The sequence below is a fragment of the Malurus melanocephalus genome, unplaced genomic scaffold (genome assembly GCF_030028575.1).
Source record: "Malurus melanocephalus ecotype Western Australia unplaced genomic scaffold, MMel_1.1 scaffold_89, whole genome shotgun sequence".
Taxonomy (NCBI): Eukaryota; Metazoa; Chordata; class Aves; order Passeriformes; family Maluridae; genus Malurus; species Malurus melanocephalus.
Window position 1 is genome coordinate 2,019,937 of NW_026623321.1, and position 26,453 is coordinate 2,046,389.

The following is a 26,453-nucleotide window of genomic DNA, read 5'->3' on the forward strand; positions in this document are numbered from 1 at the left end:
GATCCTGTGACAACAGTTGATTGCAACTTCTCTGGAGATTTCCATTTCATTCCCTTCCTTTTAAAGAAACTGTTCTCTGTATGCATATGCTGATGACATAATCTATTACATAACAGTATCTTCTTGCATTTCCTTCTCCTAACTTAATAATTTAGTGTTGCCATGTAGTGAAGAATTCTCAYACCCTGAAGGGCAAGAACAAATTATACAACACAGGTACAGTGAATRTTAGGAGTCTCAGCTTGGCATAACTTTTATTTTATAAGATGTTTTATAGMTGTTTAGCCAAACCTTTTGATGTTTTGGAAACATATACTCTCTTTCAGTACCATTCTGTATATCCTMATTCTTAAAGGGAGCAGTAACTATGTCACAAAATCAAATCCTTTGACTATCTATTCAGCAATCACAAATAGGGAAACCAAACCAGTTTAGAATTAAAATTGTATTAATTARCTGTATTGTTCTGTTAATAAATGATTTTCATGCAACTCAACATTTTTAAAATACCTTGTCTACATTGGGTTCACTGTTTCCATTCCCCATCTCAAATAAAACCTTTCACCTTATTCTTCTGATTTCCAGACAAAATATGAACCAGTCAACATTGCTCTGCTATCCCAGGTATTAAAAGTAATTCCTCAAACTATGCTAGTACCTTAAAACTTACCTATGAAAATACAAACATCTTGTTTACTTCCTCCTCTATACTAGAATCACTTTTTGTRCAGGCAGATGCTGGTAACTCCAGTGCTAATATCAATACTAGATTTCCCTTATCAGAATTTGGTATTTTTATTAAATCAATGTACCCTTTCACCAGAAAGGTCTCAGAAGAGAGGAAGCACTCTTCTAGATGCCACTGAAGAAACAGGGTAAATGGCAACCTCTAGTGGATCTGGATAGTGGGGATTATTTCTATAACTAGCAAGAACAGAGCTTCTACCTTCCTATTTCACACTCATCGACTTTCTCCCAGATGCATTACTTTGATCTCARCTTCCCTGCCCAGCAGGAAGATCATGGCTCGATTGTGAAGGTGGAACAGAAAGTTCTGCTGGTTCTGTGTTATACAGCTGCTCCCACTTAAAARTCTCCAGCATTCCCTGGTATTCATTCCCATGCAGCTCTCTGATCCCCTGGACCTTCCTCCACTTCCAGAATTCTTCCGACAGGTGGTATCTTCACTTTCCTTTCAGTCTCTTCCTCCTTCCAACTCTTTTTYCCAGGAACCCTTCATTTTGACACCAAGTTTCCCTTCAAGAACACCAAGCCCAAAATTTTCCTGTATTTCATGTGCTGAAGCACATCAGCCTTTTACTTGGTGGTTCTGCCTCATATCTCTTTATTAATACATCAGTCTTTGTTTGGCCCAAGTGTAATGAAAATTTACAAACAGCTCATAGTGGTTGCAGCTGTAAATACCAGGCTTCTGCCTGAGAGTTCAAAAGCCCCTCTGAGATGTGCTATCTATCTCAAGAAACTACATAAAATTCTCTTTATATAGAACCTCCCTTTCTGCACAGGGATCTAACTCCCCAAATGGAAGACACTGCACAGATTAATCAAACAAAAATTCTTTATTTTGACACCTCAAGGCAGTAAAATACAAGTATTCAAAAAGATATACAAAAGTGGCAGTGACAATGCAACTTGATGCAATCCTACAGAAATTTAATCCATCAGAATGGACCACTTCATCAATAAATGTCTCTGTAAAATATTGCACCATTTAGTAGAGGGAGCACTCAGGAAGACAGTGTTTATACTCCAGAGAGGTACAGGAGCTCCTAAACTGGTATATTAAASTTCAGAGTAAGGCACCAATTGGCAAGTATGATTCTTGTTCTGTTTATCACATTGTGTGTASAATAAATGCAAGATAAATGTTAGTGCTGCACCTTTGTCAGCTGGAGGAAACACAGCCTTCATTTTCCTAGGCAGAAAAATGAAAAGAGCACATGCCTAGTTTTCCAGCCTCCCTCCATATCCCTTTGTGCTTCCTATTCATAATTCTATCCTGAAAAATTTATTTTAAAAGCCATACTTACATTAAAAAAGCCAGGAACAATGGCAGCTTAATGCTACAAAATGGAGATTGAGACTCAAGTGAGCAGCCWGTAGTCCATACACAATCCAGTATCTCAGGATTTAGGCTCTACCACAAAAAGAGAACAGTGCCCATCTCCCACRTCACATCAAATGGGAGTAACTGCAATTGGACACAGCAAGACACAAATTACAGCATGAAGAGGCTGTGCAGGACATTTCCAAAAGAAGGGGTAGATTTTGCTTTTCAATGATCACAACTTAAAAAAGAAAACTCACAGAACAGGATAATAATGTAAAATGCTCCCTCTCACTTAAAAGGGAAAAAAAACCTGCAGTGATAAATAATCCAAGCAACATGCTTAGACCGTAAAGAGCTGCCTTGAATATTTTTGTGAATTAAAAAGACAAAAGATCCTTTTGTACAAGACCRTRGAGTTTCAGGGCTTCAGTTGTACAGTGCAATTTATAGACTCCTGAGAAGCTGGTGCACTGAATGTCTAYTGTGACACGTAAATACTACAGCAAACAAATTCCTCAAAAGGAATATTCCATGMAGTTGCTCAGTCTTGGGAATGGTTAAGGGGAGCTAATCTAGAGTTTCTAGATTCAAAATTATTTCTGGGGCTGTTTATGGAGGCATGTTTGTCTGGGTCTCTATATGTTTTGCTGATAATCTGGGATGTCTTATATTTCTCTTGGTAACTTGGCTATAGAAGGAATGTAGAAAAATAGACTTCTAAGTGATCAAAATGGGAAGTGTTGAGTATGGAGAACAATAATCTTCCATTTTAGAGAGGGGGAGGATTCTCCTTCACAAGGGAGCYCTTTTCTAATGTGCACAGGAATTGACTGTCCTGTATGAAGAACCATGCAGAAAATACTTAAAATTTTTAATGTACAAGTAGCATTTTTGACTGATTTCCTAGTAGTCCATTTCCACTTTCATATTCACTTTGTTTACAAACGTCCTTATGCYTCCTTCCAAAGGATGTTCCCACTTCTTTCCAGTTCTAATGCTGATCCTCTTTCCATTAATTTCTACACATACAGAGCCAATCAGGATATCAGAATTTTAAACCCTGAACTGAATCAGATTACAAGGAGAGTTGCCAGTTTATTTTGGAAAAAGACATGAAGAATTAGACTGGCATTCCTTGCTTGCACATCTGATGTYGCAGCTCACAAGAGTGAAAACAGATATCCACAGTCAAAAGTTCAGCTTTGGCRGTATCTCTCTTCAAAGAGAGCTGGCAAGGTTATTTTCCTGGTAGATAGCCAGGAAACAGGTAAAGGTCCCGACAGAGTGTGCTACAATATTCTGACATTTCCTTGCAGCGATGAAATTCTGTGCCTGGGGCATAACCTTCTCGTTGCTTGATTAGCCTATTAACCTAGATGTGAGATTAAAAAAACAAAATAACTGGAAGGATTAAAACAACAGAAGGAAGAAAAATGTAATTTCTTTCTGTACTCACAGATTATTCTGTTTAATGCATTAAGTAATCACCTAATTATAAGAAGGAAAAAGAACTATGGGGCAGCTCCACAGCAGCTCAAGTTGCTGTGGTCACACTGCTTTTTTTCACTCCTTCTTCCTTCATTTTTGCAAACTTTACCTTACATGAGTACTAGTGCTTTTGGAGTTGTGTGGTGTGCATGTTCAGGGAAYGAATTCACTGAAAAAAAGAGCTATTTCTATAGAAGAAAACTAATTCTTGGCAAGACATATTAACTCTTCTTGCACATTCACCATGGGACCACACAAAGGAAACAGGAGTCAAAGAAACAGMATCTTTAGTTGGGTTAAACCGTTATTGAACTGCATATAAGTAAATAAATGAGAATGGGGAAAAATTATAATTTTGCTAGTGCTTTAGCAGTACTAGATTAATCCTAGCATTTTGAAGCAATGGAAGGCCCCTCAAAAAACAGGCATAAGTGGGAGAGTAAATGCACTTCTGCTTTACCTTCACCAGCATGTCAGCCACGTGAGTGTGTCGCGAGTCCTCTGCAAACACGGAGGTGAGAGCCTCGACGTACCAGGACCCACGCTTGGTGTTCCGCATGGCCGCAGTGCCTGGCGAGAGAGAGTCTACCATGAAGGCTTTTGGGGAACACAGATAAGGCCTCCTTATGCCCAACAATCAGGACCTTTACCCAATACCTTTCAGACAAGCGTATCCACAGATCATATCTGAGCACGTCGGCAGACGCAGCTTCAGACTTTCTTCCTTGTTYGCATCGCTTTCCTCACAGCCTGGGGAATCTGACCATCCTTTGCCATCTCTTTGATCCACTCCCCGATCCAACTCATCTGTGGTGGCAATAAACAAGGAGAGGGAGAGAAGAAATTATCCTGAATTACTGGATGTATCTTTCCTGTACGTCCTTAGTTTTGGGCTCTGGTCGGCAATGCCACAACTACGATCAAGCAGAACGCTTTTGCATTAACTTTAAGCTTCTTAAGCTGTTTTAGACTCATCTGAAAATTCTTCTGCACAAATAAATGCAAATACCAATGACTGCTGCACCTGCTTAACCTAACCTGACTTGGTCTGCATGCTGATTTCTGCTCCCATCTCTTCCTGTGCAGATCATGGGACAACTATGAAAGCGGGGAAGTTTCTGGTATTTCTTCACCATTCATGGAAGGATTTGATGCMTAGCCACAGAGTTTTCCACTTGTACCTACCTTAGAAAGATAAAAAAAATATCTAATGCAGTCTGCAATGCTAACTATCTCTTTATTGCAGAACTCCAACAAGAGCTGGAACTTTGGTTGCTAAGGTCTACATCCAATACACCTAGAAAACATAGACCAAGTATCTCACTTAGTTATAAAACCTGATTACAATACTGCTTGTTTCAATTAAAAGTATAAATTGTGCAGCAGAAACATGCAAAATAATCTGACCCCAAACATGAGAGAGAACTCCAGTCCATAGAGATTAGTTTAAGGCCTGGAAAGCATTTAATACCCTTTCCAGGATTCATTAGTATGCATTAAGCAAGTGCAGATATTCTCAACTGGTTGTCTACATAATGCAGAGTTTCCATTATAATCTCAACTAATTGCTTAGGTGGTGGTAACTTTGATAATCCAGCTGTGTTGCAAGAAAATTAAAATTACATTTTACAGATTTTTCATATAATTTTGCTTTTTTGTTTTCTTTTGCTCTAAGATGAGATTCTATAGTACTTCTTGCTTCCTAACAGCACAATCAGAGTCTAGTGTTAGGAGGCTTAAGTGTCCACTCTGGAAGCCTTCTTCTTTATGATAGTTCTCAATTTTTGTTTCTAGTTCATGCCTTAGAAATACATTTGGACTTCTAACCCCCTAATAGGCAGTGGCACTGGTGGCATTTCATAATTATGCTCAGGAAATGGTCAGTTCCTAAACCAGCAACATTGTTCTTTCCCTCTAAAAAGAAAACAGCAGTGGGAGGGGTGTGATTGTCTGATACCGCCTGGAATTAATAGCTCAAAATTTCATGATGACTTTCGAGTTCCTCCCTAATCTCTTTAAGGGAACAATGCAAATTTTTTTAAATTTTTAACCACACATTTATCACACTTTTCTAATCTTTTCAGTTCTCTATCGTCTTAAAAATTTAGTGTAGTGTTCACTGTGCATGTTATTTCAGATAAGACTCAGGTAATTTTACCATCAAGCTCTATTCACACTGTCATTATCCCATTATGTATGAAGTCAAAACTTTTTTGATTAAAGCTTTAGAATTACACATCTTCCTCATGCATTTGTCTTCAAACACCACTCCAACCAATTTAACTAAAATGTGTAAAGCACTAACCCTTTGCATACTTAGCCTCTAATTTATAGAACCACTGCTGGAGATTGATCCACTCTGTTTAAATTGTACTGAAGCTCCCAGACAGCTGATTTGCCAAMTGGTTTAAATAACTGCTAATTAACAATTTGTCATTACTTAGCATGATTTTTCACTCTTTTGGATCTACTACATTAAACACARATATTAAGCAGCTTCAAAGTTTCATTTTATGCCATACTGAAACTTTCCCCATGGTTTTGTGTTGCTACTGGTTTTTGATCCACGACTGTAGGTGGACTACTTCAGTTCTTTAGTAGACTCCTGCCAAAAGTACTTTGGAAATTAAGACTGCATCAACATGTCTTTATCTACATTTTTAAAATGTGTCATTAATAGAAGAGAGAGCAGGSCTATTATGTAAGGTTACGGAAGAAGAATAACTTACGCATTTCTCATCTTGTTTCAACTAGCTCCAGCTAACTTACATGACACAAATAGATTGATTATAATTTCTAAGTTGACAATACTATTTATACTGTCTTTTAAATGCTGTTTAAAGGATACATATTTTTGTTGACAGTTCAATTATTTTGTAACTGGCTTTCCCCTCCAACTATTAATCAAGATTTAAAAGAGGTTAGACCATGCAGGGTTTTGCCTTGTTTTGGGGTTATTTTTGTTTTGTTTTTGCAATTGAGGAAAAAGCTTTTCATTTCAGTTTTGCAAGTATTTCCATCCTTTGTCTATTGCAGTATTTTAGATCTAAACCCTCATGCATAGCAAGCTTTACCACTCTTTCTTAACTGCAATTTTTTTGGGAATACAAAGGCCAAGGTTGACTTCTTAGTCTTAACAGACTTATGGCAACATTACAGTCAAATAAACCTAATTACCTAATGAGGTCAGCTGAAAATTCTGGCTTATTGCACTTATTTCCACATTATGTCCGTGCAATTCACATTTGTTCAAGAGTATCTACATGTTTATTCACATAAGGAAAGCAATCGGATTCAATTCRTACTGTAAACATGTGTGTTACAATGCTCCCAAATGCTTAGAAGGACCAAGTATTTSTGATTGCCAGAATACCTCATGCAAACTTTAGGTTTTCCCCTGCACTGGGYTTAAACAAGAGTAGAGACTAGAGGACAAAATATAAAGCTTGCTAAAACTGAGAAAAAAAGGGACACAACTGTGAGGAACAAGGGAAAAGCAGGGGGAGAAGTATATACGCTAGAAAAAACTTCTCTATCACAAGGGAAAAAAGAAACTGCAAGACATAACTTCACTCAGCAATATCTGCAACTTCACACAGCCCAAACACTTCAGGGAAAAAGTTGGTCATTAGCAGATCTGAAACGTAGTTAGTTACAGATGTGTTCAGTTACAAAAGGAAGGAAAAGGAATAGCAGTTTTTTTTAGAAAGGCACACAAAGCAAAGAAAAAGAGCAAGTCTATAAAATTATGAGAAGAATTCTGTACAACAGCATGTAAGAATTCAACAGTATGTGGAAAAGGATGCAAGAAAAKGTCATTTTGAGGTTGAAAACGGGCTGAAGTAAAAGACAAAACCCCCAAAATAATTGGAACCAACTCTTGACAGCTTAAGAGACAACTACAAGAGACACAACACATCGAGGATCAAGAGAAAATGGGACCTCRGCAAGACTCCAGTGCAGTGTACTGCTCCATGCTGTGCTGCCATTTGTGCACCGTGTACCCCACTCCTCCTACTGCAGGCACAGCACGAAGAGGCCTCAAGGAATGAGTGGGATATGACAGAGCTTTATGTCACTAAGATGCTCTGGGGTCTGCAAGTCAATGCACACACCTCATGCAGAACTAAAGACACTTACAGAGCAACAGATGCAGTGGCAGCAGCAGGGCAGAGGGAGGTGAATATGGGTCCCACTTACACCTGAGAGAAGCAAAGAGGAGAGTTGACAGCAAGTTGGATGTGAGGGTGTGCACGTGTGCAAAATGAGCCTTAATGGCATGCCAAGTACATGGCTTTTAGTGTTTGGGCACTCACCTCCCCGGCAGGCCTGAATAAAGAACATTTTGGGCTTATTCTGGAGATTTGGGCAGTTTGCATTATCAAAGAGCCGGAAAGCCTCCTGCAACTAAGAGAGAGAGGAAATTTCTTCACTGCAGCCTTCTGTAAGCCAAACCCAGTCTCACCTTTCTTCCCTGCATTTTGGTTATTACCTCACCAGTCTTGGTTATTTTCTCCTTTACCTGCAAACTCAGCATGTAGCAAACACTTCCCTTCTCCACTATCTCCTCAGGTTCCTACTTGTTTGGGTTCATGCACTCTACCTAGYATTTATACAGAGATAATTTCCCCTACTTGCCATTTTTCATCTTCCAGACCTCTCACAGACAGCCCCCTGCCCTTTTCTTCCCTCCGGCCCTTATTTTTTCTGTTTCAAAAAATGTGAATCCTCAATCTTTCTTTTTCTTTCTTTAAAACTTTTACTCCCCTCTTTCCATTGTTACTTTCCTAGAGATAACCCACAACAACAGATCAGGGCTCAGCAATATACCTCAAGTAGTTTGCCATCACTGCCATAAACCCCACCCTCCACACCATGGGAAAGCAGAGCTATAATGCAGGAATCCACATCTCGATGATCTTGCAGCTTGGAGAATCTCTCCAATGCATTCTGCATCTCCTAGAACAGGACAAAAAAGGAAAAAAAAACTCAGTATTTTCCAGACTTCCACAGGGAAAGTGAATCAATACTCTGTGAAAAACACAAACAGCCCTCCTGTTACAAAGAAAACCCCTACACACATCAAATTTACATAGAAAAGACGTGTTGTATTAAAAAAAGGCAAAATATTCTTACTCTATTCAGTCCTAATTATAACACTGTGAAGCAAGAATCACTTAGGCCAATAGGAAAAACCAAGTGATATTTTGCAGAGGTTTTACACTGACACTTGAGTCGCAGTSGGATACTGGAGCAACTTAACCTATATACTCTGGGTCTTCAGGTATCCAGACATTAGTGGTCAATTAAAAATTTAAACTTCAGGAATTCTGACAACATGGCAGGTGCAAAACTCTTACATCAATGCTGCAAAAGGTCTGTTCTTGAATAAAACACTYTTCATAACAGGTCCTGTATCACTTGGATTCATAGGGACTTAAAAGGAATAAGAACAAATGATACTGGAGAAGGCAGCAATTGCATTCCTAGGAATAGTGGCTTGATAAGTTAGTCACGGAACACTACCCATTTTCCTAAGTGAAGCAGACACTGTTTTTAGCAAAGACTGAAACAGTGGAACTAAACTGCACAGACAGCAGAAGACTGGTAAAGAGGATGGCAACTGACTTCATCACTGATAGGACAAAAACATCACACCTGCAAAGACTATATCCAATATTCATAAAGTTTAACTTTTAGAAGAGTAGAACACTGGTATCTAGAGTAAACCGRAGGCTATTAACTTGTGCTTTTAACACAGGCCAGGCGTGGTCTCTAAATTCTTGTCCCTTCCACTAGAGTCCGACTAGAGTAGTACCTCTTGTAGTCCTTTGTGATACTCCTTTCCRTTGGAAGAGCCCAGCCTTCCAAGCTTTCCCATATGGATCAGTATGAGAGCAGACATCATCCCATTTAAGACTTATTTTCTATTCCTAASTGATAATTCACATCTTCAAAGCTTAACTACACATACCAAAGGGAACCTCTTAAGACAATTAGGYAACAAACTCATCCATACCAGTTGTGAAGTACTGGGATCACCATCTTACCTGTGCAGTTTGATCATGAAGAACAGTGACTCGATACCCAAGATGTTTAAAAAGCATCTCCAGGGAAGCACAATCCACATCTCCCCCTGAGCGATATTCCAGGTCCTTCTCGGTGTTGAAACGGACATTGCTGAGGATAAGTGCTAAGCCTCGGGGCTCTGATGTCAGCTTGTACGCCTGAGAAGATTTCAAATGGATAAATTTAGACTACACAAGGAAATAATGGTGTGTTAGAATAGAACAGCAATCATTCCACACCATCTTGATATGCCTGCRCTTGCCAGCCTCCACAACTGGCAATTCTACAATACTATTATTAAGTTAGACTGGCTYGCCTTATTCCTCATTTTAAAAGAAACACAGCTTATCCATTTCAAACTGTGGATTAGCTATTCCTAACTTTTTTCCCTTTCCCACCCTCAACCCAGCTGGGCTCCATATATATGTATCACCCCCATCAGAGGAGAACATGATGTAAAGTTCAGCTAACATTTCTTAATTGCTGTAGGGAACAGACAGATGTAAAATAGCACTGAGTATAATTGTAACAGCAARGGGCTGTCAATCATTGATCTTTAAAATTGTGCAACTGGCAAAAGAGGTTAACAGGAAAAGAACTAATGTAAGAAGGGTGTCTTGAAATTAAGATCCCTCTCWGTCCCCACCACTCTAATAACAACAAATCAATAGTAATTCACTTACTAACGCTTCTGTAAGTTGGAAATAAATTTTAATACCAAAGGAGACTATCAAGTAAGTTGCATCCAGGCACAGATGTAAAAGGAGCCTAGTCAAGCGCACACTGGCACTGCTTAATAATCATGTCACCCCCATAGACAGGTCCAAAAAAACCCACAACAAAAAAAAAACAAAAAAAAAGCCAAAAACCCAAACGCAACAAAAACCAACACACAAACTCTGTTTTGCTACACACAGTGCCTCTGACAGAGTGTCTTAACTATTAGACATTGTGCAACACTAATGAAGTGTTTACCCKATGATCAAAGTACTTTTCCTTAAGCCCACCTCACCACAATCTATGCTTCACTAACAGAATAAACAAAAAGACTACATCTGTAACTTCAAACACTGCAAAAAATTAGAAATTCAGGTTGTTCTACCCAGCACAGAATCCTGATCTGGTTCTTAAGCCTAAGGACTCTTTAGGGTACAGYTGGCAATTAAAACAGGCAACTACTAGTTGAAAACAGAGTTCTACTATCTTATAGTCATTTACAGGGTGTGTCATCACACAGAAGATGATGAGGATACAGACAAATAAACTTGAGGCAATAATACTGACAGCTCAAAGAGAGCAATAGAATAGAAGACATTTCACCAAGCTCTTCACGATTAAAAAAACAGAGGCAGAGATTTGTATAGAGTTACAGAATTTCTCAGGATTTCTTGACACTTGTAAATGAGAACCACATCAAATGGAACACGACTGGCAACACCTTTCAGCTACACAAATAGCACAACCCTGATCTGCATCCCAATGAAGCGTTTCAACTCCATTTAAAGTGGCACGTGTTCAGCTGATAGATCCAAACATCTCACATCTCTCACATGTTAAGATTTTCTCTGCCAATGACTTACCAAGTGCTGATGATCAAGATAAAATTCAGGAGTGCAAAACTTCACTGGAGGAATTGAGGGACCATCTCCGTTATCCAAGGAATGTTCCACTGGTTCTGTGCAAAACCAAATATATCAATAATAATAAAAAACTTCAAATACAAACTCTCTGCATTAAAGTAGTAACTTGCAAATTCTGAACTATATTCTCTTATGCATATTTCATACCTCTAAAAATTTTGTTTGATCAGGTACCATTGACACAAAATGAAACACACAACAAGAAAATGAGTACTGCAATGGTATACATTTTTATTTGAATTGACAGCTTTTATTTTTGCTTCTATGTGGTTAGTTTTATCTAAGGCCTAGTAAATTTCATTCTACAGAGTATGAAAACAGAATTCTCATCTAATATTAGATCCTTGTGCTTTGCATTGTTTTGCACAGTATATTCCTACTTTCAGAGTTTGGCTGACAAAATGTTGCTAGAAAATTTCAAACAGAATAGTTCTTCCCTTTCATTAAAGGCCTCCCATGCTGAACATATGCATAAGTGATCAAACAAGACATTTCTAACTTTCATAAAGTACAAAGCCCTTTTCTTTTAATATCTGCCTCTGAACACTTTCCTCTGGATAACAGCAGAAGAGGGGAATGATAATCAACTATTTGCCATTTGCAGACAAACGCTCACTCCTCTGTACCAAAGAAACTGAGCTAATGACATTCACAGTCTCTTCTGAAATCCTTTCTCAGCCTTTTGAGGCTGAAAAAACATATGCTCTAAAAAAATCAGAACAACCCAAYCTAAAATCTTTTCACTTAAATAAGAAGTCTCCAAAAATAAGACACTTATTCTTTAACACCAGAGAGAACTCCTAGTAACCACTATATGGGTAAACCTGTGGTTAAGGAAAATGAGACTCCAGGCATTACCAGAGGCAACACAAAAACCAGCAAACAGGTTAATTCCAACAACTGTTTATTAGACCAATCCCCTGGTCTAAAGTCACAAATGCATTGTTAAGGAAAAGCTGATTTACTGCACTTGAGATAAGCTCAAGTTGGACTCACGTAGCCTTAAACTAATTTTTATAAGWAGGAACTCTAAATTAAGGAGATCTGCCTAAAGTCAGTAGCTTATCACAGCTCTAGTTCAATGAAATTCTATTACAAATCTTCAGCAAAGAAACTCTTTCAAATTTTAGAATTTTACTGACATGTACTGTTTAAGCAATGAAGTGTCCCATAAGAAAAAAAATGAAGCTGACAAGCAACTGGTTCTCTTTGTCTCTTCCCATATGCTATAAATCAGCCTCTCAGATCATAATATAGTCAGTTTACTGTCAAGTTTGTATTCCCAAGATGAGTAAAGTGGTGGCAAGCTTATTTCTAGAATTGAATTAAGAGAATATTAAGAAATTGGAAGGAGTCAACCAGGCAGCAAATCATGTGCAACTCACCAATCCAGCGGGGTCTCTTTGAATTACAGGATTCACTGACAGGATATGGAAGATCTGACTCATGACAGTGTTCAAGCTACAAGACATCAATAAATCCATGAAAAAGAGTAGCATAAAATAGCTTTTTTTTTTCTCTACAGTACAAGCCTGAAGGTATAATGGAAGAAAGGATACATGGCATTTATAAACATATAAAAATGATTGAAWTATTATGGTACACATCCAAAAGAAAATGACAAGACAGCACTTTGTCTCAATGCAAAACTCCTTCTCTTCTTTGCTCATCTCTACTACTATCCAAATCCTCAGTTTATAATCCTTACTATGGGGCAATCCTATCCTTCTTGGTTTTGCAAAAAAATTATCTGGTGATTCCCATATTTTTGTTTGCAGTCAAGATTTCATTGCTTGTATAGTAAAGCAAAATGCAAAACAAAAAAGGGTAGTTTAATTAATTTTACATTTCAGTAAGAGAACATCTGTTCAAAAGTATTTGCTTTCCCTTCCTTTGTACAAAATATGTTTACATCTTTGCCAATGCACTAAGAACATGGAATCTTTGCAAAATTATTCTTTTAGTACAGTACTAACAACTACACATAGTGAAAAGGTGAAAATAAACATAGCAGAAGAAATAAAAGTACCTTTTTCCTTAAGAGTCTATTCAGACAATTGATGAATTTAAACCAAAAAATTCAGAGAAAAAAAAATTTTTGTTTCAATGTTTGGATTGTTAATGAGACATCCATTAAGAACATGTTGGGTGCAAGAACACTGCAGGAACCTTGTACAGTTCAAAAAAAAGAAGTGAAAAATCCTGCATCCAGGGAGGATCAATCCCATGCACCAATATACCTTGGGGGCCATCCAGCTGGAAAGCAGCTTGGTAGAAAAGAACTTYGTGGTGCCAAGTCAAACAGGAGCCAGCAATGTACCCTTGGCACAAAGGCAAATGGTACCCTGGGCTGCATTAGGCAGAATGATGCCAGCAGAAGAGATGAAGGGAGACAATCCCTCATCCCTCAAGGGGAAYTTATCAATGTGCATGAATACCTGAAAGGAGGGTRCAAAGAGGACAGAGTCAGGCTCTTTTCAGTGGTGCCCAGTGACAGACCCAAARGCCACAGGTACAAACACAGGAGGCTCCCTCTGAACATCAGGCAATGCTTTTTCATTGTGAGTGTGCCTGAGCACAGGGGGAGGTTGCTGAGTCTCCATCCTTGGAGATATTCAGAAACCCCCTGGATGCGCCYCTGGAAGACTACTGAAGGTAATACTTGAGCAGGGAAGTTGGAACAGATGACTTCTAGAGGCCCTTTCCAACCTCTACCACCTTGTGATTCTTTATGAAAATTCTCTTTCCAAATTTCTTCCTTAGTGCTTTTCTAAGGCTACAACTTCCAACTTGCAAAACTCCATTTTATCCAGATCCATTTGTGCCCAAACCCAATGTAAAATGCAAGCCATCCATCTTATTTTTTTAAAACTGTGTACCCTTGCAATCTCGTGGCTCATGTTGGACATTGTCTTCAGGATCACTGCCTCCAGATGCTGCTGTTGGGTCTCTCGCAGAGCTTCACAGAAGGCTGAGAAGGCATTAGGGCCTCTCTTGGGCAGCAAATTGAGGAATTCCACATTTCGGTCAAARCTCCCAGACTTGGCCTAAACCCAGAGGGAAAAAAACAAAATCCACTGCCAAYGAATCATGAGAACAACTATTTTTTTTTATTTCAGAAAAATATTCCACCCCTATGCTTAGCTATGCTAGATCCATTATTATACTCTTCCTAGCTGATTTCATTCACACCCCTCTGTTCCTTTTTGCTCAAGGTGGGGAGTATATGACAACACAAGCCCACAATTCATACGTGACCACACCCAGTGATACACCATATTTTCTCCAAAATTTTACTTCCAGTTACCATTGGAACAGTATCTCCTCCTCACTCAATACACCAAGTCCAAAACATGCTTTCACTACTATCCAATAGTTCACAGTCTCATTCAGATAGTCAGATCCTTCAGAAAACTTAAAGTAAAATACTTCTTATATGCAGTCAGTTCCAGAATGGTATTTCATATGTACAGACTAATACGTAGACCAATGAAGCAATACATACCAGTATATGTGCAAAAGTAACCATCTAAAAATGAAACTCATGTTTTTGTAAAACACTGTCAAGAAGTTGTTAGAATATTAATAGGTATTTGCCAAGAAAATGTACAATGTACACAATAATACCCATCCCTCTGAAATCTAAACCACACCAAGACTCACATACCATAATACTGGATATCAGTAATAAATTTATTTGGAATTCATCCTCCATGTTTTTGATTATCACTTAGATCTGAGATCTCTCCTAACAATACAGCAATCACAGGAAAATCAGGGGGAAAAAAAGCCTTCAAGTATATGTGTAAAGCTGATGCCACCGAAGATATCACATTTTGTGAATCAAACCAAATGATGTATCAAGCTCAATGTTAAAAGTAATTTAATTTTTTCTCCATCATATTGTTTGAGCATCCATTGAGAGGATGCTGCAAAATCTTGTGGATCCAATGCTTAAGAACTTATTTAAAATTTCAGATACATATTCATTCATGACTGACCAAGTGCATTTATTCTTGTACCAACAGTGTTCCTTGAATTCAGTCTTCTCCTGTCCTTTCCCTTATTTATCAAAACTTCTTTCTATAAATTGGTCTTGACTTGCTATAGTAAAGAAGTAATTTTTTTTTCATAAATGGCCTCTTTCCCTTAACAGTGTAAGTACCTTCTCTTATTCCCACAGGATTCTGAATTTTCAGAGTTGACTAGAAGCACATTTAGTAATATCTTAACTGCCTCTTCACAGAAGTATGAAGGTACCTTTCTCCAGGTAACACTGCTCTATCAGTCCATCAAAAATAACCAGCTTCATGTATTTGTATTTTTTCCTAAGCTGAGTTTTATTGCAACTAATGAAGTGAATTGAGACTTTATTTCTAAAGTATCAAATGAATTTTTCTTCCTTTCTAGTAGACCTGCAGCTGTTTTGAGACAAGGCCATTCATCTTCTTCACAGTGTATGACTCTAAGCCATAAATGATAGTTAAGAGCTAGTTAACCTGAAGAACTGGAACTTAAGTTTTCTTAAAAAGTTAAGAAATTTCCATAATGCTCATATTCTGCAMTTTGTATGTACAGCAGTCAGCTTTTGGCAGACTTCCTCCTTAATGCTTCCCTTAATACCCAAAGGGCTGTGTCTCCTCATCTAGCTTCCTTTTCAGCACCATGTTTAGGTTACACTAAATCATGTTCAGCAAACATTCAGAAACAAAACTTTCATAAGACACACTTCTTTCATTTTATTTTCCAACACATCTTTATTTTTGTACTCTTACAGATAGATTTTACTATCAGCAAAACAGGAACTGGTTGTAAATAAATTCTGAATTCCTGTCAAAATTCCATATTAGTCTTACTGTGCCTGAATACACCTGCAGAATCTGTGGAAAGAACATATATAATTGGCAAATATCCTAATCAAATTTAATTCACTTGTCAAAACCAGCAATCCCTTCATTACTATCTAGTGATTAGCCATGGTATTTAAATTTCTATACCTATACAATCTCAGTCTTTGATCGTAGTACACAGTATTCAACTTGTTTGAAAAGTAAAAAATCTCTTGCTATCATATCTGCAATTTAGAAAGTCTATCCCAGAGCTCCGGAAGAACATTTGATGCTTCAACAAGTAGGCATTTATGCTAGTAGATTTTGGACCTTGCCTTAAAAACAGCTGTTTCCACTGTCCTACTTTATTTCCACCATAATTTTCCCTCTGTGTTCAAAACTYGCCTCTTCTGGGTTTTCATCTAGATAATTATAACATCATTTTTACTACAAAGTAAAATACAATTTTTTTCTTTACCCTTTATTGAAAGTGTGCACAGTGGAAAAAAACTTGGCTTATTTTTCTGAATGACCCAATTTAAATTCAATCCTGTCARATCCTGTATTTCTCCACATTTCAGACATCAAAAGAAGCGGCTTCTATTTACTGATTCTTCTCCAATCTTGTACACCCATAAATGCTTTACTTACTCTTCATATTCCTTGGGAGCTCYTCATCCCATTTAACCGCCTTTGTCTTCAGTGGCTTCTCTTGCAACACACTCCCCCTCCCATCTTTATCTTACTTGTGGTCAAGTGTCAGTACTGGTTTGACACCTCACACTTGGGAAAAACATCATGCTTTGTCTCACTGAGCTCCTTGATTTACTTCACTTCCTTAGATTACAGAAGTTTATTTAAGTGCCCTCTTTCCAGAACCATTTTTTCTTTTGTTTAGCTTAAATCAAGACCAGTGTTACTGTTGTGTTTTTAAGAAAAGGTGATTTAGAACATAACTATTTATCTGCATCTTGATTTCCTGACCTATCAGGGGAGCAGGAAGATATATATAGAACCAGTCAGTTATAATATCCAGGAAAATCTATTCTCTTTCATCACAGTGGCATTTGGCTCCTCCTGCTTCCATTAAGGTACCTGACGATCAAGCGTCCCAATACATTTTCAGTAACGGGCTACTTAACAGCACTTCTAAGACCTGTGCTCACATTTGCCAGAGACAGGAAGAATATTAAATATTCACAGACCTACTACAGGAAAATGAAAGGTAAGACAAAGTGCTTTCCACTTCAGTGATTTTTTTTAATGCACTTTACTTTTTCTCCATTGCACTGTTATAACTAGTACTATCCAGTAAATGTCCCTTTCATTTCTATCCTTCTAGTACAATACATATTTTGCAGTTCCAGCTGTGAATGCTTTCCTTCTACCTCTGCCATGTTTCTATCTTTGTTGCAATTTCCAGATCAATACTCTGCAACAGTAATTCAAGTCACTTTGTTCTCTTGCTCAGGCTGCTACTGCTATTTATAYACATTTAAGCTCTTAGTTATGTGAGTTTATTGTATTAGGCATAATTTTTTCCACTAAGCTCTTACTCTTTACCAGACTTGCCCATTACAACACTTTTCTCCTTACTGATAATCCATTACAAAGTATGGTTGCACTCTTACTCAAAACTGGAACATTCCTTTAGTATTCTTCCCTTCTGTCTCAGTTTAATACTTTTTAACTACAGCAGCATCTTGCCAAWGAGTATTTTCTCTGGCATTACCTTGTGTTGGAGAGGACTTTTCCCCCTTTCCTTCCCTTCTCCCTGCTCCCCCTTAAGTGACAAACTGCAGGCCATCAAAAGGACACCCCTACTAATCATCCACACTTCAGCAGTGCTGTTGCTTAACCCCTGTGGGCTGCTCAGCATCAGACACTCCAGTTGCTTCCTCCCAAAGTGGAATGATGGGAAGAATCCAAAGAAGAAAAGCGAGAAAARTTGAGATAAAGATGGTTAATCAGGCAAGGCAAAAACCACACACAAATCAAAACAAAGAATTCTCCCACTACCTTCCTGCTGGCAGGCAGGTGTTCAGCCATTCTAAAGTCAGCAGGGCTCTGTCAGCTGCAACAGTGATTTGGAAAGATAGCACTCTCACTCAGAGTTTGCCCCTTCCTTCTTCCTCCCCAAGCTTTACAAGCTGACCATGACACCAAACTGAGTGGGATGTCCCTTGGGTCAGCTGTGTCAGATGTGTCCCCTCCCAAATTCCTGTTGCACCTCCAGCATTGCTAGTTGAGTGGGCTGAGAAGGAAAGGCCTTGGCTCTGGGTCAGCACTGCTCAGCAATAACTAGAACACCTCTACAKATATTAACAACACTGTTTCCAGCACAAATCCAAAACACAGCCCCATACCAGCTACTATGAAGAAATTAACTACTCCAGCCCAAACTAGTACAGTAAGTACTTGATTCATTCTCTGGCTTGCTCTGTTTTACTGTATCTTTGTTCTCTTCCACTAGGAATTGGAGCTATTTCAGGTAGAACTGCCTGGAGTTCCCACAATTCAGCACTGATATCCCCGACAGGCCCCATGAGGCATCTCGTATTATCTTTGACACTGAGTTGAAGTATGCAAAGTGATTCACATTATCTTTGACAATGATTCAAAATTAATCAGGAAGTAATTTCTTCATTGCAATCAAAACCTTACCAGACTCAGGTTTACATTCTACACTCATGCCCAGAAATAAGTTCATAATCCTATTTTTCAGCATCTGCTCTTATTATGGGACCATGAACTTTCCTAGGGGACTAAAAACCTCACTCAGGTGCTTACTTCAGTCCTGAGATGCACTTGACATGCAACTTCAGCCACTTCCTTTCCAGTCTGCTTTCTTTGAAGGTCTGTATGTCCATCCTGCACAGTGTTCTGTGCATTACCATCCCTCTGGGAGAAATCCCAAGCTATYTGCAATGGCTTCTCTCCACAGTACCCACCGCACAGGGTAGGTAACACAAGCCTACAAACAAACAGCATTTGTTATTTCACAGTGAGCCTTGAACGTTGCAAGGCTCTTCACGCARTTTACAAAATCATATGAAGCACTGACTCTTTATATGGAAGATGCCACAACAAACTGGTATATAACCTACTCAGTTAGTGACTTTTTGGAAAGACCTACTCATTAGTATTCTTTTGGAAATAGGTATTATTCCTGCTTCTACATATGCAATAAAAATGACAACAAAGGACTGGAATGTACCACCCGATCCACAAAGCACAGCCTGCTGCAACTGCACACCAGAACACCGGAAATCTTCAGAGGAAAAGCACTTTTTCTTTTTACAAAAGCACTTTACAGCTCTCCTGCATGCTACAACCAAACATCTGCATATCCTCTGAATGCAACCACACTGAAATGTGCAGGAAACACACAGGTCAGGTTTTCTTCAATGCTGTTACTGCAARGAACGACACCGAGCTCAGCCAGAAATAAAGCTCAGGGCGCAGACGACGAGCCGCGTACCTGTATCATTTCCACCATCTCCGCGGTGATGATGTCTTTCTCTACCATGTGCTCCACCAGCACATTCAACACCAGCTGCTTGGCCAGCATCACCCGGTTCTTCTTGAGCGCTTCCTGGTGGCACCGCTGCATGCCGCACGCCGCCAGCATCCTGGGAGGCGCGGGGACAGCAGGGCAGAGCGCCGCGGCGAGGAGCCACCCGTACCCCGCTGCCGGCTCTCGGCTCTCGGCTCGGGAGGGACCGGAGCGACCCCCGGGCCGCGGCCGCCGCCTGACGACGGGCGGAAAGGAGCGCGAGCCGTCCCGCCTTTTCCCGGCGGCCCCCGCGATTCAAACCGCCGGACGCGCTTCCCGCCGTCACGTGACCGCCGCGCGCGCCAGCGCTCTCCCGCCTCTTCCTGCCCTGAGGGGGTCGGGCCGGCAGGGGGGGTTAGCGGGGTTGCGGCTTTCCTGGGAAAAATACCGCCTCTGGCCCTTGGGGTTTTTTTTCCATTTTAGTTTTTTACCTCTATTGACATCGGTTTCTGCGGAAATCRGCTCTAATCGGAAAAGATAACGTGCTGTAGTTAAGAGGGATGGAGAAAGGGAGCACACGGGATGTGCAGGGAAATAGGAAGGGAAATAGGAAGGGAACATCAAGTGAGCATCCTAGCAAAAGCAAATTCACAGCTCTCATTACAGAATCRTGGCATCAGTTGGAAAAATCAGTAGGAAAAACCTGTGAGATCACAAAGYCCAACTTTTGACTGAACACCACCATGCCACTTAGACCATGGCACTGAGTGCCACATCCAGTCTTTTCCTTAAACACCTCYGGGGACAGTGACTCCACCRTCTCCCTGGACAGCCCATTCCAATGCTTGACATTGGAGAAGAAATAGCAATTCATCCTGATGTCCAGCCTGAACCTCCCCTGGCTCAGCTTGAGGCTAATTCCTCTGGTCCTGTTGCTCATTGCCTGGGAGAAGAGACAAACCCCATCTGGCTACAATCTCGGAGTTGTAAAGAGCGATAAGGTCTCCCCTGGGCCTTCACCAGGCTAAACACCCCCAGCTCCCTCAGCTGCTCCTCAAGGACTTACAAAAAAGTCACATGAGGCTTCAGATGGTTGTCCCCTTGTGCACAGGAATTCTACATTCTAAAGCTCAAGACAAGTCCAAAGGCTTGAAAACCCTTACAAAGGCTGAAGACAAAATTGTAGTGATCATAACTGGTTACATTTCTGATCTTTGTTTTGGCTAGTTTTTAGTCTGYGCTGGTCACCTGAATTTCTTCCTRACTTCTGGCAGTTTGGTGCACTCAGGAAGATCCTGAGTTGCCCAGTTTATGACTCAAAGTTTCTATGCTGGTGTCACATACTTATGACACCTTTTGATGGTTTTTCCTTTCTTTTCCATTAGCAGATACARGAGGGAAATGCAAGTAGTGTTTGGCATTAAAGACATCACATTGCTTTTATAATCAAGTTTGTCTCTTGTAATACTTCCATGATAGGGGCATCAYAATTGCTTCATCAATAATCTAGCTGTAGATTCAGGAATGGAAGTCCTCTCTTTTTTTCTCAGCCAAGATTATCAAATAAGCAGAATGCAAGCAAAAGCATGGCTTTGTGGAGTGTTCCTTTTGGGAGGAAAAATTAATGATGCCACCAGGAAATTTTAATGCAGTCCTGTTTATTTATAAACAACATAAAAGGGTTTTTTTTTCTTTGAATTGTAAAGAAACAAACCATAAGAAATAATTTATTTGCTTCTAGCATATGATTTGATAGTTCCTCATATGAATTAAAGATGCAGTCATATGGGCAAGACTGTGATGATTACTGCTCTCCTTCACAGGAGATTCGGACCACCATTTTTATTTTTTTAATTTGGACATTCACCAGATGCAAACACATCTCTCTGCATGCTGCAGACCACTATGACACTGCAGAGCTGCTCAGTTTAGCTCACTCACTTAAAAAGGCACAGCATCAGTGAGAGTTAGAATCTGCCTACAGCCTAGAGCCATCATGATGAAAGCCACAGCCTTGTGAGTGCTGTCCTCAGGTGCTCTCTGCTGCAGCTGTGGCATCAGTAGACAGACTGGACCTTTCCAGTGCCCACAGAGACCTCRAGGAGCTTTGGCCTTTCTGTGCAGGTGCTTGCCATGATGACAATAAAGTATCTCAAGCCATCTGTTAGAGTACATCTGTAGTAGAGCAGAGATGTACACCCTGATGTAGRGCCATGAAAACTAGCAGTCCATGCAGAGATGCTTACAGGTGTATGCATCCCATTGCTGGCCTCTCTTACCGGGGGAGAGCTTATCTCCATCCACCACTGGCTGAGTGTGATACCAACTTTGTGAAAAATAGAAGTCATTTGATGCATGCCATCATCTTTTGGACCCTAAGTGGCAGGTATCAGGTGGTACCAGCTTCCACATGCRGTCAGCCCCCCTTCCTTCAGTCACACTCCCATGTAGCACAGCTGAGGAAGTGGACAAGGTGTGGCAGATGAACAATAAAAAACAGCTCAGACCATAAATTTGTGTTGCCGCAGAACAACTGGGGGAGCACAGGCTTGTCTTTTCTGTAGGAATTTCAGGGTGGCTGATGACCACGCAGCACTCAGCAGTATTGCTGTTTACAATGGACAGGCAGAACCTGCTTAGAGTTGTTTCTATTCCTCCACTTTCCCAGGCAGATTCTTCTGGCTTCTTCAGAYGTCCTTTGGCAATCTTGTCTCCTCATGATTTACTTCTCCTCTCCCTAAAGGTGTATCTCCAGTTTGAGAATGTTGTTGTACATAACACAACTTTCCTCGGTGGTTTTATGTATCTGCCAAGACAAAGCAGTGTGGTATTGCATTGATTTATATTTTGTGCAAAAATATTGCAGTAACATCAGAAGCTRTGTCTGTAGTTCAACTCCGGTTCAGAGAATGGTGGGACAAACATTTACAGTTTCAGGCATAAAAAATCKCAGCCATTTTACCTTCCTTCTAGGAGCATCCTGTATTGGGGKGAAGGTTTGGTTCTGTATTCATGGAAGGTGAAATCAATCCTAATGTGGAGGGCTGGTGAGCATCTTCAAAGACCTCATCACTGATGGCAGTCTCGTAAGCAGGTGGTGGAGTGAGTGGCTCCAGTGGTTCAAACCTATCTTGGCTATCTTTCTCCTCATGGATGTCTGAAACAAACCGCTGCAGTCTTGGGGGCAGCACCAGCTGCAGCTGCATCCTGGAGCCCATGTGTGTCTCTGAGCTGTGCCTCGTGTCTGGAGGCACTGGCATCCGCAGACCTTCCCCCACAATCTCTTGTTGGGCAGAGGATTCAATAACTACGTTGTAGGGGGGAGGCTCACTCAGCGGTGAGGGCACCAAGCCCGGGTTGGATGTAATTGTCCATATTGCTGGAGCTGACATGGTCAYCACCTCCTCATAGGTGGGCGCTTCATAGGCAGCATTCACCCTGTGCCAGAGAGGAATCACAGATACACTCGTTATTTGGCTGCTTAGTTTATGTTTGCAGTACAGACCATGGACTATAGAGACCATGCTACCATCAGCAAATGGATGGGACTGAGACAGGGTATCTCATGTGGTATTACTGTGTGGGATATTTTGCCCCTGGATCAGCTCAACTGTCCAGCCAACTTAATGTCTTTCTTACTGGTACAGAAAATAGCTCATGTGACCATTTTCTCACACTCCCCAGCGTAAGTGAAGCTACCCACAGTGTTCAGTTCAGTGTCCTAGGCTTCACATGATGTCCTTCTACCAGTTAAAATTTGTTACTAAGGATTGCTAACTACTAGTTGYCTCATGGAATAAAACAGGACCTCATTTTTTTAATACATTAGCTTAATGTYCATCCATTCTTAAGAAGTGGAGAAAATTAAGTATTTTCATTTAGTTTAAACAAGGACTAATTATTCTGTGTTGGAAAAAAATAATCTGCAAAGAAAAAATGTTAGAGACATTTTCCTTTTCAGGTCATATTTTAAAGTAAAAATATRCTAGTTTTCTTCAAGTATGCCCCCAAACTAGCAAGGCCCAATATAGACTTCATTTTATATAGTCTTTCTAAAAATAAACACTGTATTTGAGAATGTCAAGTCATTTATGCATGTGGATAGTGATTATCTGGATTATACAAGGAAGCAAGGCTACAAATAAAGTTAAACTCTTCAATTGCAGTAGGCAAACTGGAGTTAAATTAGTTGATGCTGAGAACCTGCAAATGTACATGAAGCCAAAATGAAGTGGCCAAATTCAGAGCCTCTCAAAATCAGCGGTTTTATTAGCATAAAGTTGGAATTTTAAGAGTGGAAACACACCCAGTTACAGGTTTCTCTTAAAGTTTGCCAAGAAGCAGTTGCTCTGGAGATAAGATTTATAGAGTTAAACCCAAATAAGATTCAGTATTGCTTCAGCGTTTTTTCTTTTTCCTTGTCTGACTCATTGTTTGGCAAGCCTTGATTACTCAAAGAAAAATAAAATGGGCCTGGATCAGTTTAACATTGGCAAGTTTTAGTGGACCAGTTCCCAGGRGGAAGAAAATACATCTTAGGAAAGATACATAGAAAGGACATGYGGGGCACTGACATTTGCAACCTCCACGTCAATAAGGAGAGAAAACCACCTGAAAAGACCTTWTGTCTTTGGGAATGGAGCCTGTGTTTGGTGCCTCAGGGGAAGGGCAGCAAAAGAGTGCGTAAAATGGCTATGAGTGAGGTGAGAGAGTTAAAGAGGAGTAACCAGGTTGCTGCTTACCCTGCTTGGCTTTGCCTGTTTGGAGGTATTTCATTTGCGTCATGCCGGTGTTGATTCCTCAGGTAACACTCGACAAACACACTCAGCAAATAGCCGACCAGGCACACTCCCCCTACCCCGAGGAAGAAATAGCCTACTGGGTTGATGTTAGAGGAAATGGCCAGCATCGTAACCCCRATGAGAAGAGCAGCAGTGAACAGAAGCAGCAAGGTTTGACGGATGTTCTTCCAGCGTGTCTCTAACCACATGGCAGAAGGGATGGCAGTGGCAGGCARTTGAGAACAGATGGGCACTTAAAGGAACAGGCATCTGTGGAAGATGGAACAGTTTTTTCAACATGAAGCATGAGCATATAAACACATTTATAYGTATTGTGACCAAAGTAAGAATATACATACTTGAGTACATACATACATACATCATAAGCCTGGGAAATCTGTGCACACCAATGTAAACATACTAGAATTTCCTGTGTGCGTGCATATTGAATAGTGAGAATGCTTGGACACACAGTTACAAAACATAAAATGCATGAAGAGACCATCAGCATTTATTAGGCATATCTAACTAAAATGGGCTGGCTTAAAAGGGATGTAAATTGAGGTTACTGTGAAAGCAAGACACAGAATAACTTTAAGAGTTAATTCTGGGACATTTGTGGCTTGCGTAATCAAAATTCAAATACTCATTCAGATCCCAGAAGGAAAGCAACCTTAATGGGTCTCTGCCCCGGTAAACTGAGCATCTAACTTCAGTGTCGTGCTGGAGCAGGAATGTAACTTTAAGTTCTGGATATAGCTAGGGTATGTGTGTTTTTGTAAAATATAAGCATTTATTTGAGTATTTGCCTGTATCCTCAGTTCCTTCTCTGCTGATGTGCTTTTTTTTTTTTTTTCTCTGTTCTCAGACATGAGAGGCTTTCCTGTCCCCCATTCCAAACCSCAATTCTGTGAGGGAGATAGCAGTTGTCAGTGTGTGGAGTCAATATAGAATGAACACCTGGGATCTGTGGTATTCAAGAATACCATCCTTAAGGAGCTGTCGTGCACGTGTTGTACTAACCTACATCTATCCCACTGTTTTGGTGAAGACCTGTTTGAAGGAAAAAAGCATGACACAAAGGGCATATTTTTTATGAATATGCATCTTCCAACAAATACATAGTTTTATATAGCTCCATATTACATTGTGTGCTTTCTCCTTGTTACAGCAAAAATAGTTAAATCATATAAGCAAAAGAAACACATTTTTTCAGCATCTACTTACCAGAAACAGGTTTCGGTAGGTACAAGCAGTCATGTTTTAACTTCTCTCTTCATCACAAGGAAAAATGTTCMCTGCTGCTTGCTTCCCGTTCTGACCCGAGGATAGAACACCAGATAAAACTCTCTCTTCCTCCTTTAGAGTTCTTTGGTATGGAAACAATGAAGATCTCTTTCGAAAATGAAAGTTGGAAACTAGTGAATATGGGAAGACACCAAATGATGGGAAGATCCCATTGTACAAGTCTAGTGTGGGAAAGTAGAATCTCTGTTTTCCAGGTTCTGAATCCAAAGCAATTTCTAGACGATCACATACCTTCTACTCTTTTGCAGCTCTTCTCCGTCTGTCCCACAAAAGCAGGAAACTCATTAGGAAAGAGGGCGGAGTGAGCAGTGGGGGAGTGCTTACCTGTGTCGTATCTGCTTGGTCTGCTTTACTTTAACGAGAGAAACTGAAAATTCTGGGTTTTTCCCCACATAGCAAAGGAATCTTGATCTCTGCCTCACAAAGCAGGAACTACTGCCTGCCCAGCCCACATCACATGGCCCACCCATATGACTTCTGTAAAATGTAAATTCATACATTTTTCCTGATCAAGTGCTGTTTGTCAGACATTGTTGACATTTGAAAATGGTTTTATGTCCTCTTTGCTTTTACAAACAAAAGGGGGGAAAAAGGGGACAAAGAGGGTATTATTTCACAGAGGGCTGAGTTAAAAAAAAAAAACCCGTTTTTGCTCCCTGATCTATCTGGGAGTGAGAAGTAATAATAAGCAACAGAACTGAATTAGGTACAGAGTTACTTCTGTGATCTGAACCTTTAATGTGTCTGAAAATTAGAATAGAATAGAATAGA

General features: G+C 40.0%; 2 protein-coding genes across 5 annotated transcripts; both read right to left on the reverse strand.

Annotated features, from left to right (window-relative positions):
- Positions 1–1,559: 1,559 nt before the first annotated feature.
- Positions 1,560–20,661, reverse strand: CASP2 (caspase 2). Of its 2 annotated transcripts, none has more exons than XM_057368282.1 (10): positions 19,579–20,661; positions 14,148–14,315; positions 12,654–12,729; positions 11,209–11,303; positions 9,610–9,786; positions 8,390–8,518; positions 7,876–7,966; positions 4,217–4,366; positions 4,020–4,129; positions 1,560–3,443 (listed from the first exon to the last, which is right to left on the reverse strand). In XM_057368282.1, the coding sequence occupies exons 1-10, from the start codon at positions 19,726–19,728 to the stop codon at positions 3,309–3,311; spliced, it is 1,281 nt and encodes a 426-aa protein (XP_057224265.1). In that variant the 5' UTR covers positions 19,729–20,661; the 3' UTR covers positions 1,560–3,308. The 2 variants fall into 2 exon arrangements, with proteins under 2 accessions (XP_057224265.1, XP_057224263.1); XM_057368280.1 differs by lacking the exon at positions 19,579–20,661 and adding an exon at positions 18,888–19,211.
- Positions 20,662–21,019: 358 nt separating this feature from the next.
- TMEM139 (transmembrane protein 139) lies at positions 21,020–26,127 on the reverse strand. 3 transcript variants are annotated; one of them, XM_057368291.1, is made up of 4 exons: positions 25,602–25,995; positions 24,336–24,644; positions 22,556–23,031; positions 21,020–22,399 (listed from the first exon to the last, which is right to left on the reverse strand). In XM_057368291.1, the coding sequence occupies exons 2-3, from the start codon at positions 24,581–24,583 to the stop codon at positions 22,563–22,565; spliced, it is 717 nt and encodes a 238-aa protein (XP_057224274.1). In that variant the 5' UTR covers positions 24,584–24,644; positions 25,602–25,995; the 3' UTR covers positions 21,020–22,399; positions 22,556–22,562. The 3 variants fall into 3 exon arrangements, with proteins under 3 accessions (XP_057224274.1, XP_057224272.1, XP_057224273.1); XM_057368289.1 differs by adding an exon at positions 26,007–26,127 and having other exon boundaries at positions 21,024–23,031; positions 25,602–25,769; XM_057368290.1 differs by having other exon boundaries at positions 21,024–23,031; positions 25,602–25,769; positions 25,914–25,983.
- Positions 26,128–26,453: the final 326 nt, after the last annotated feature.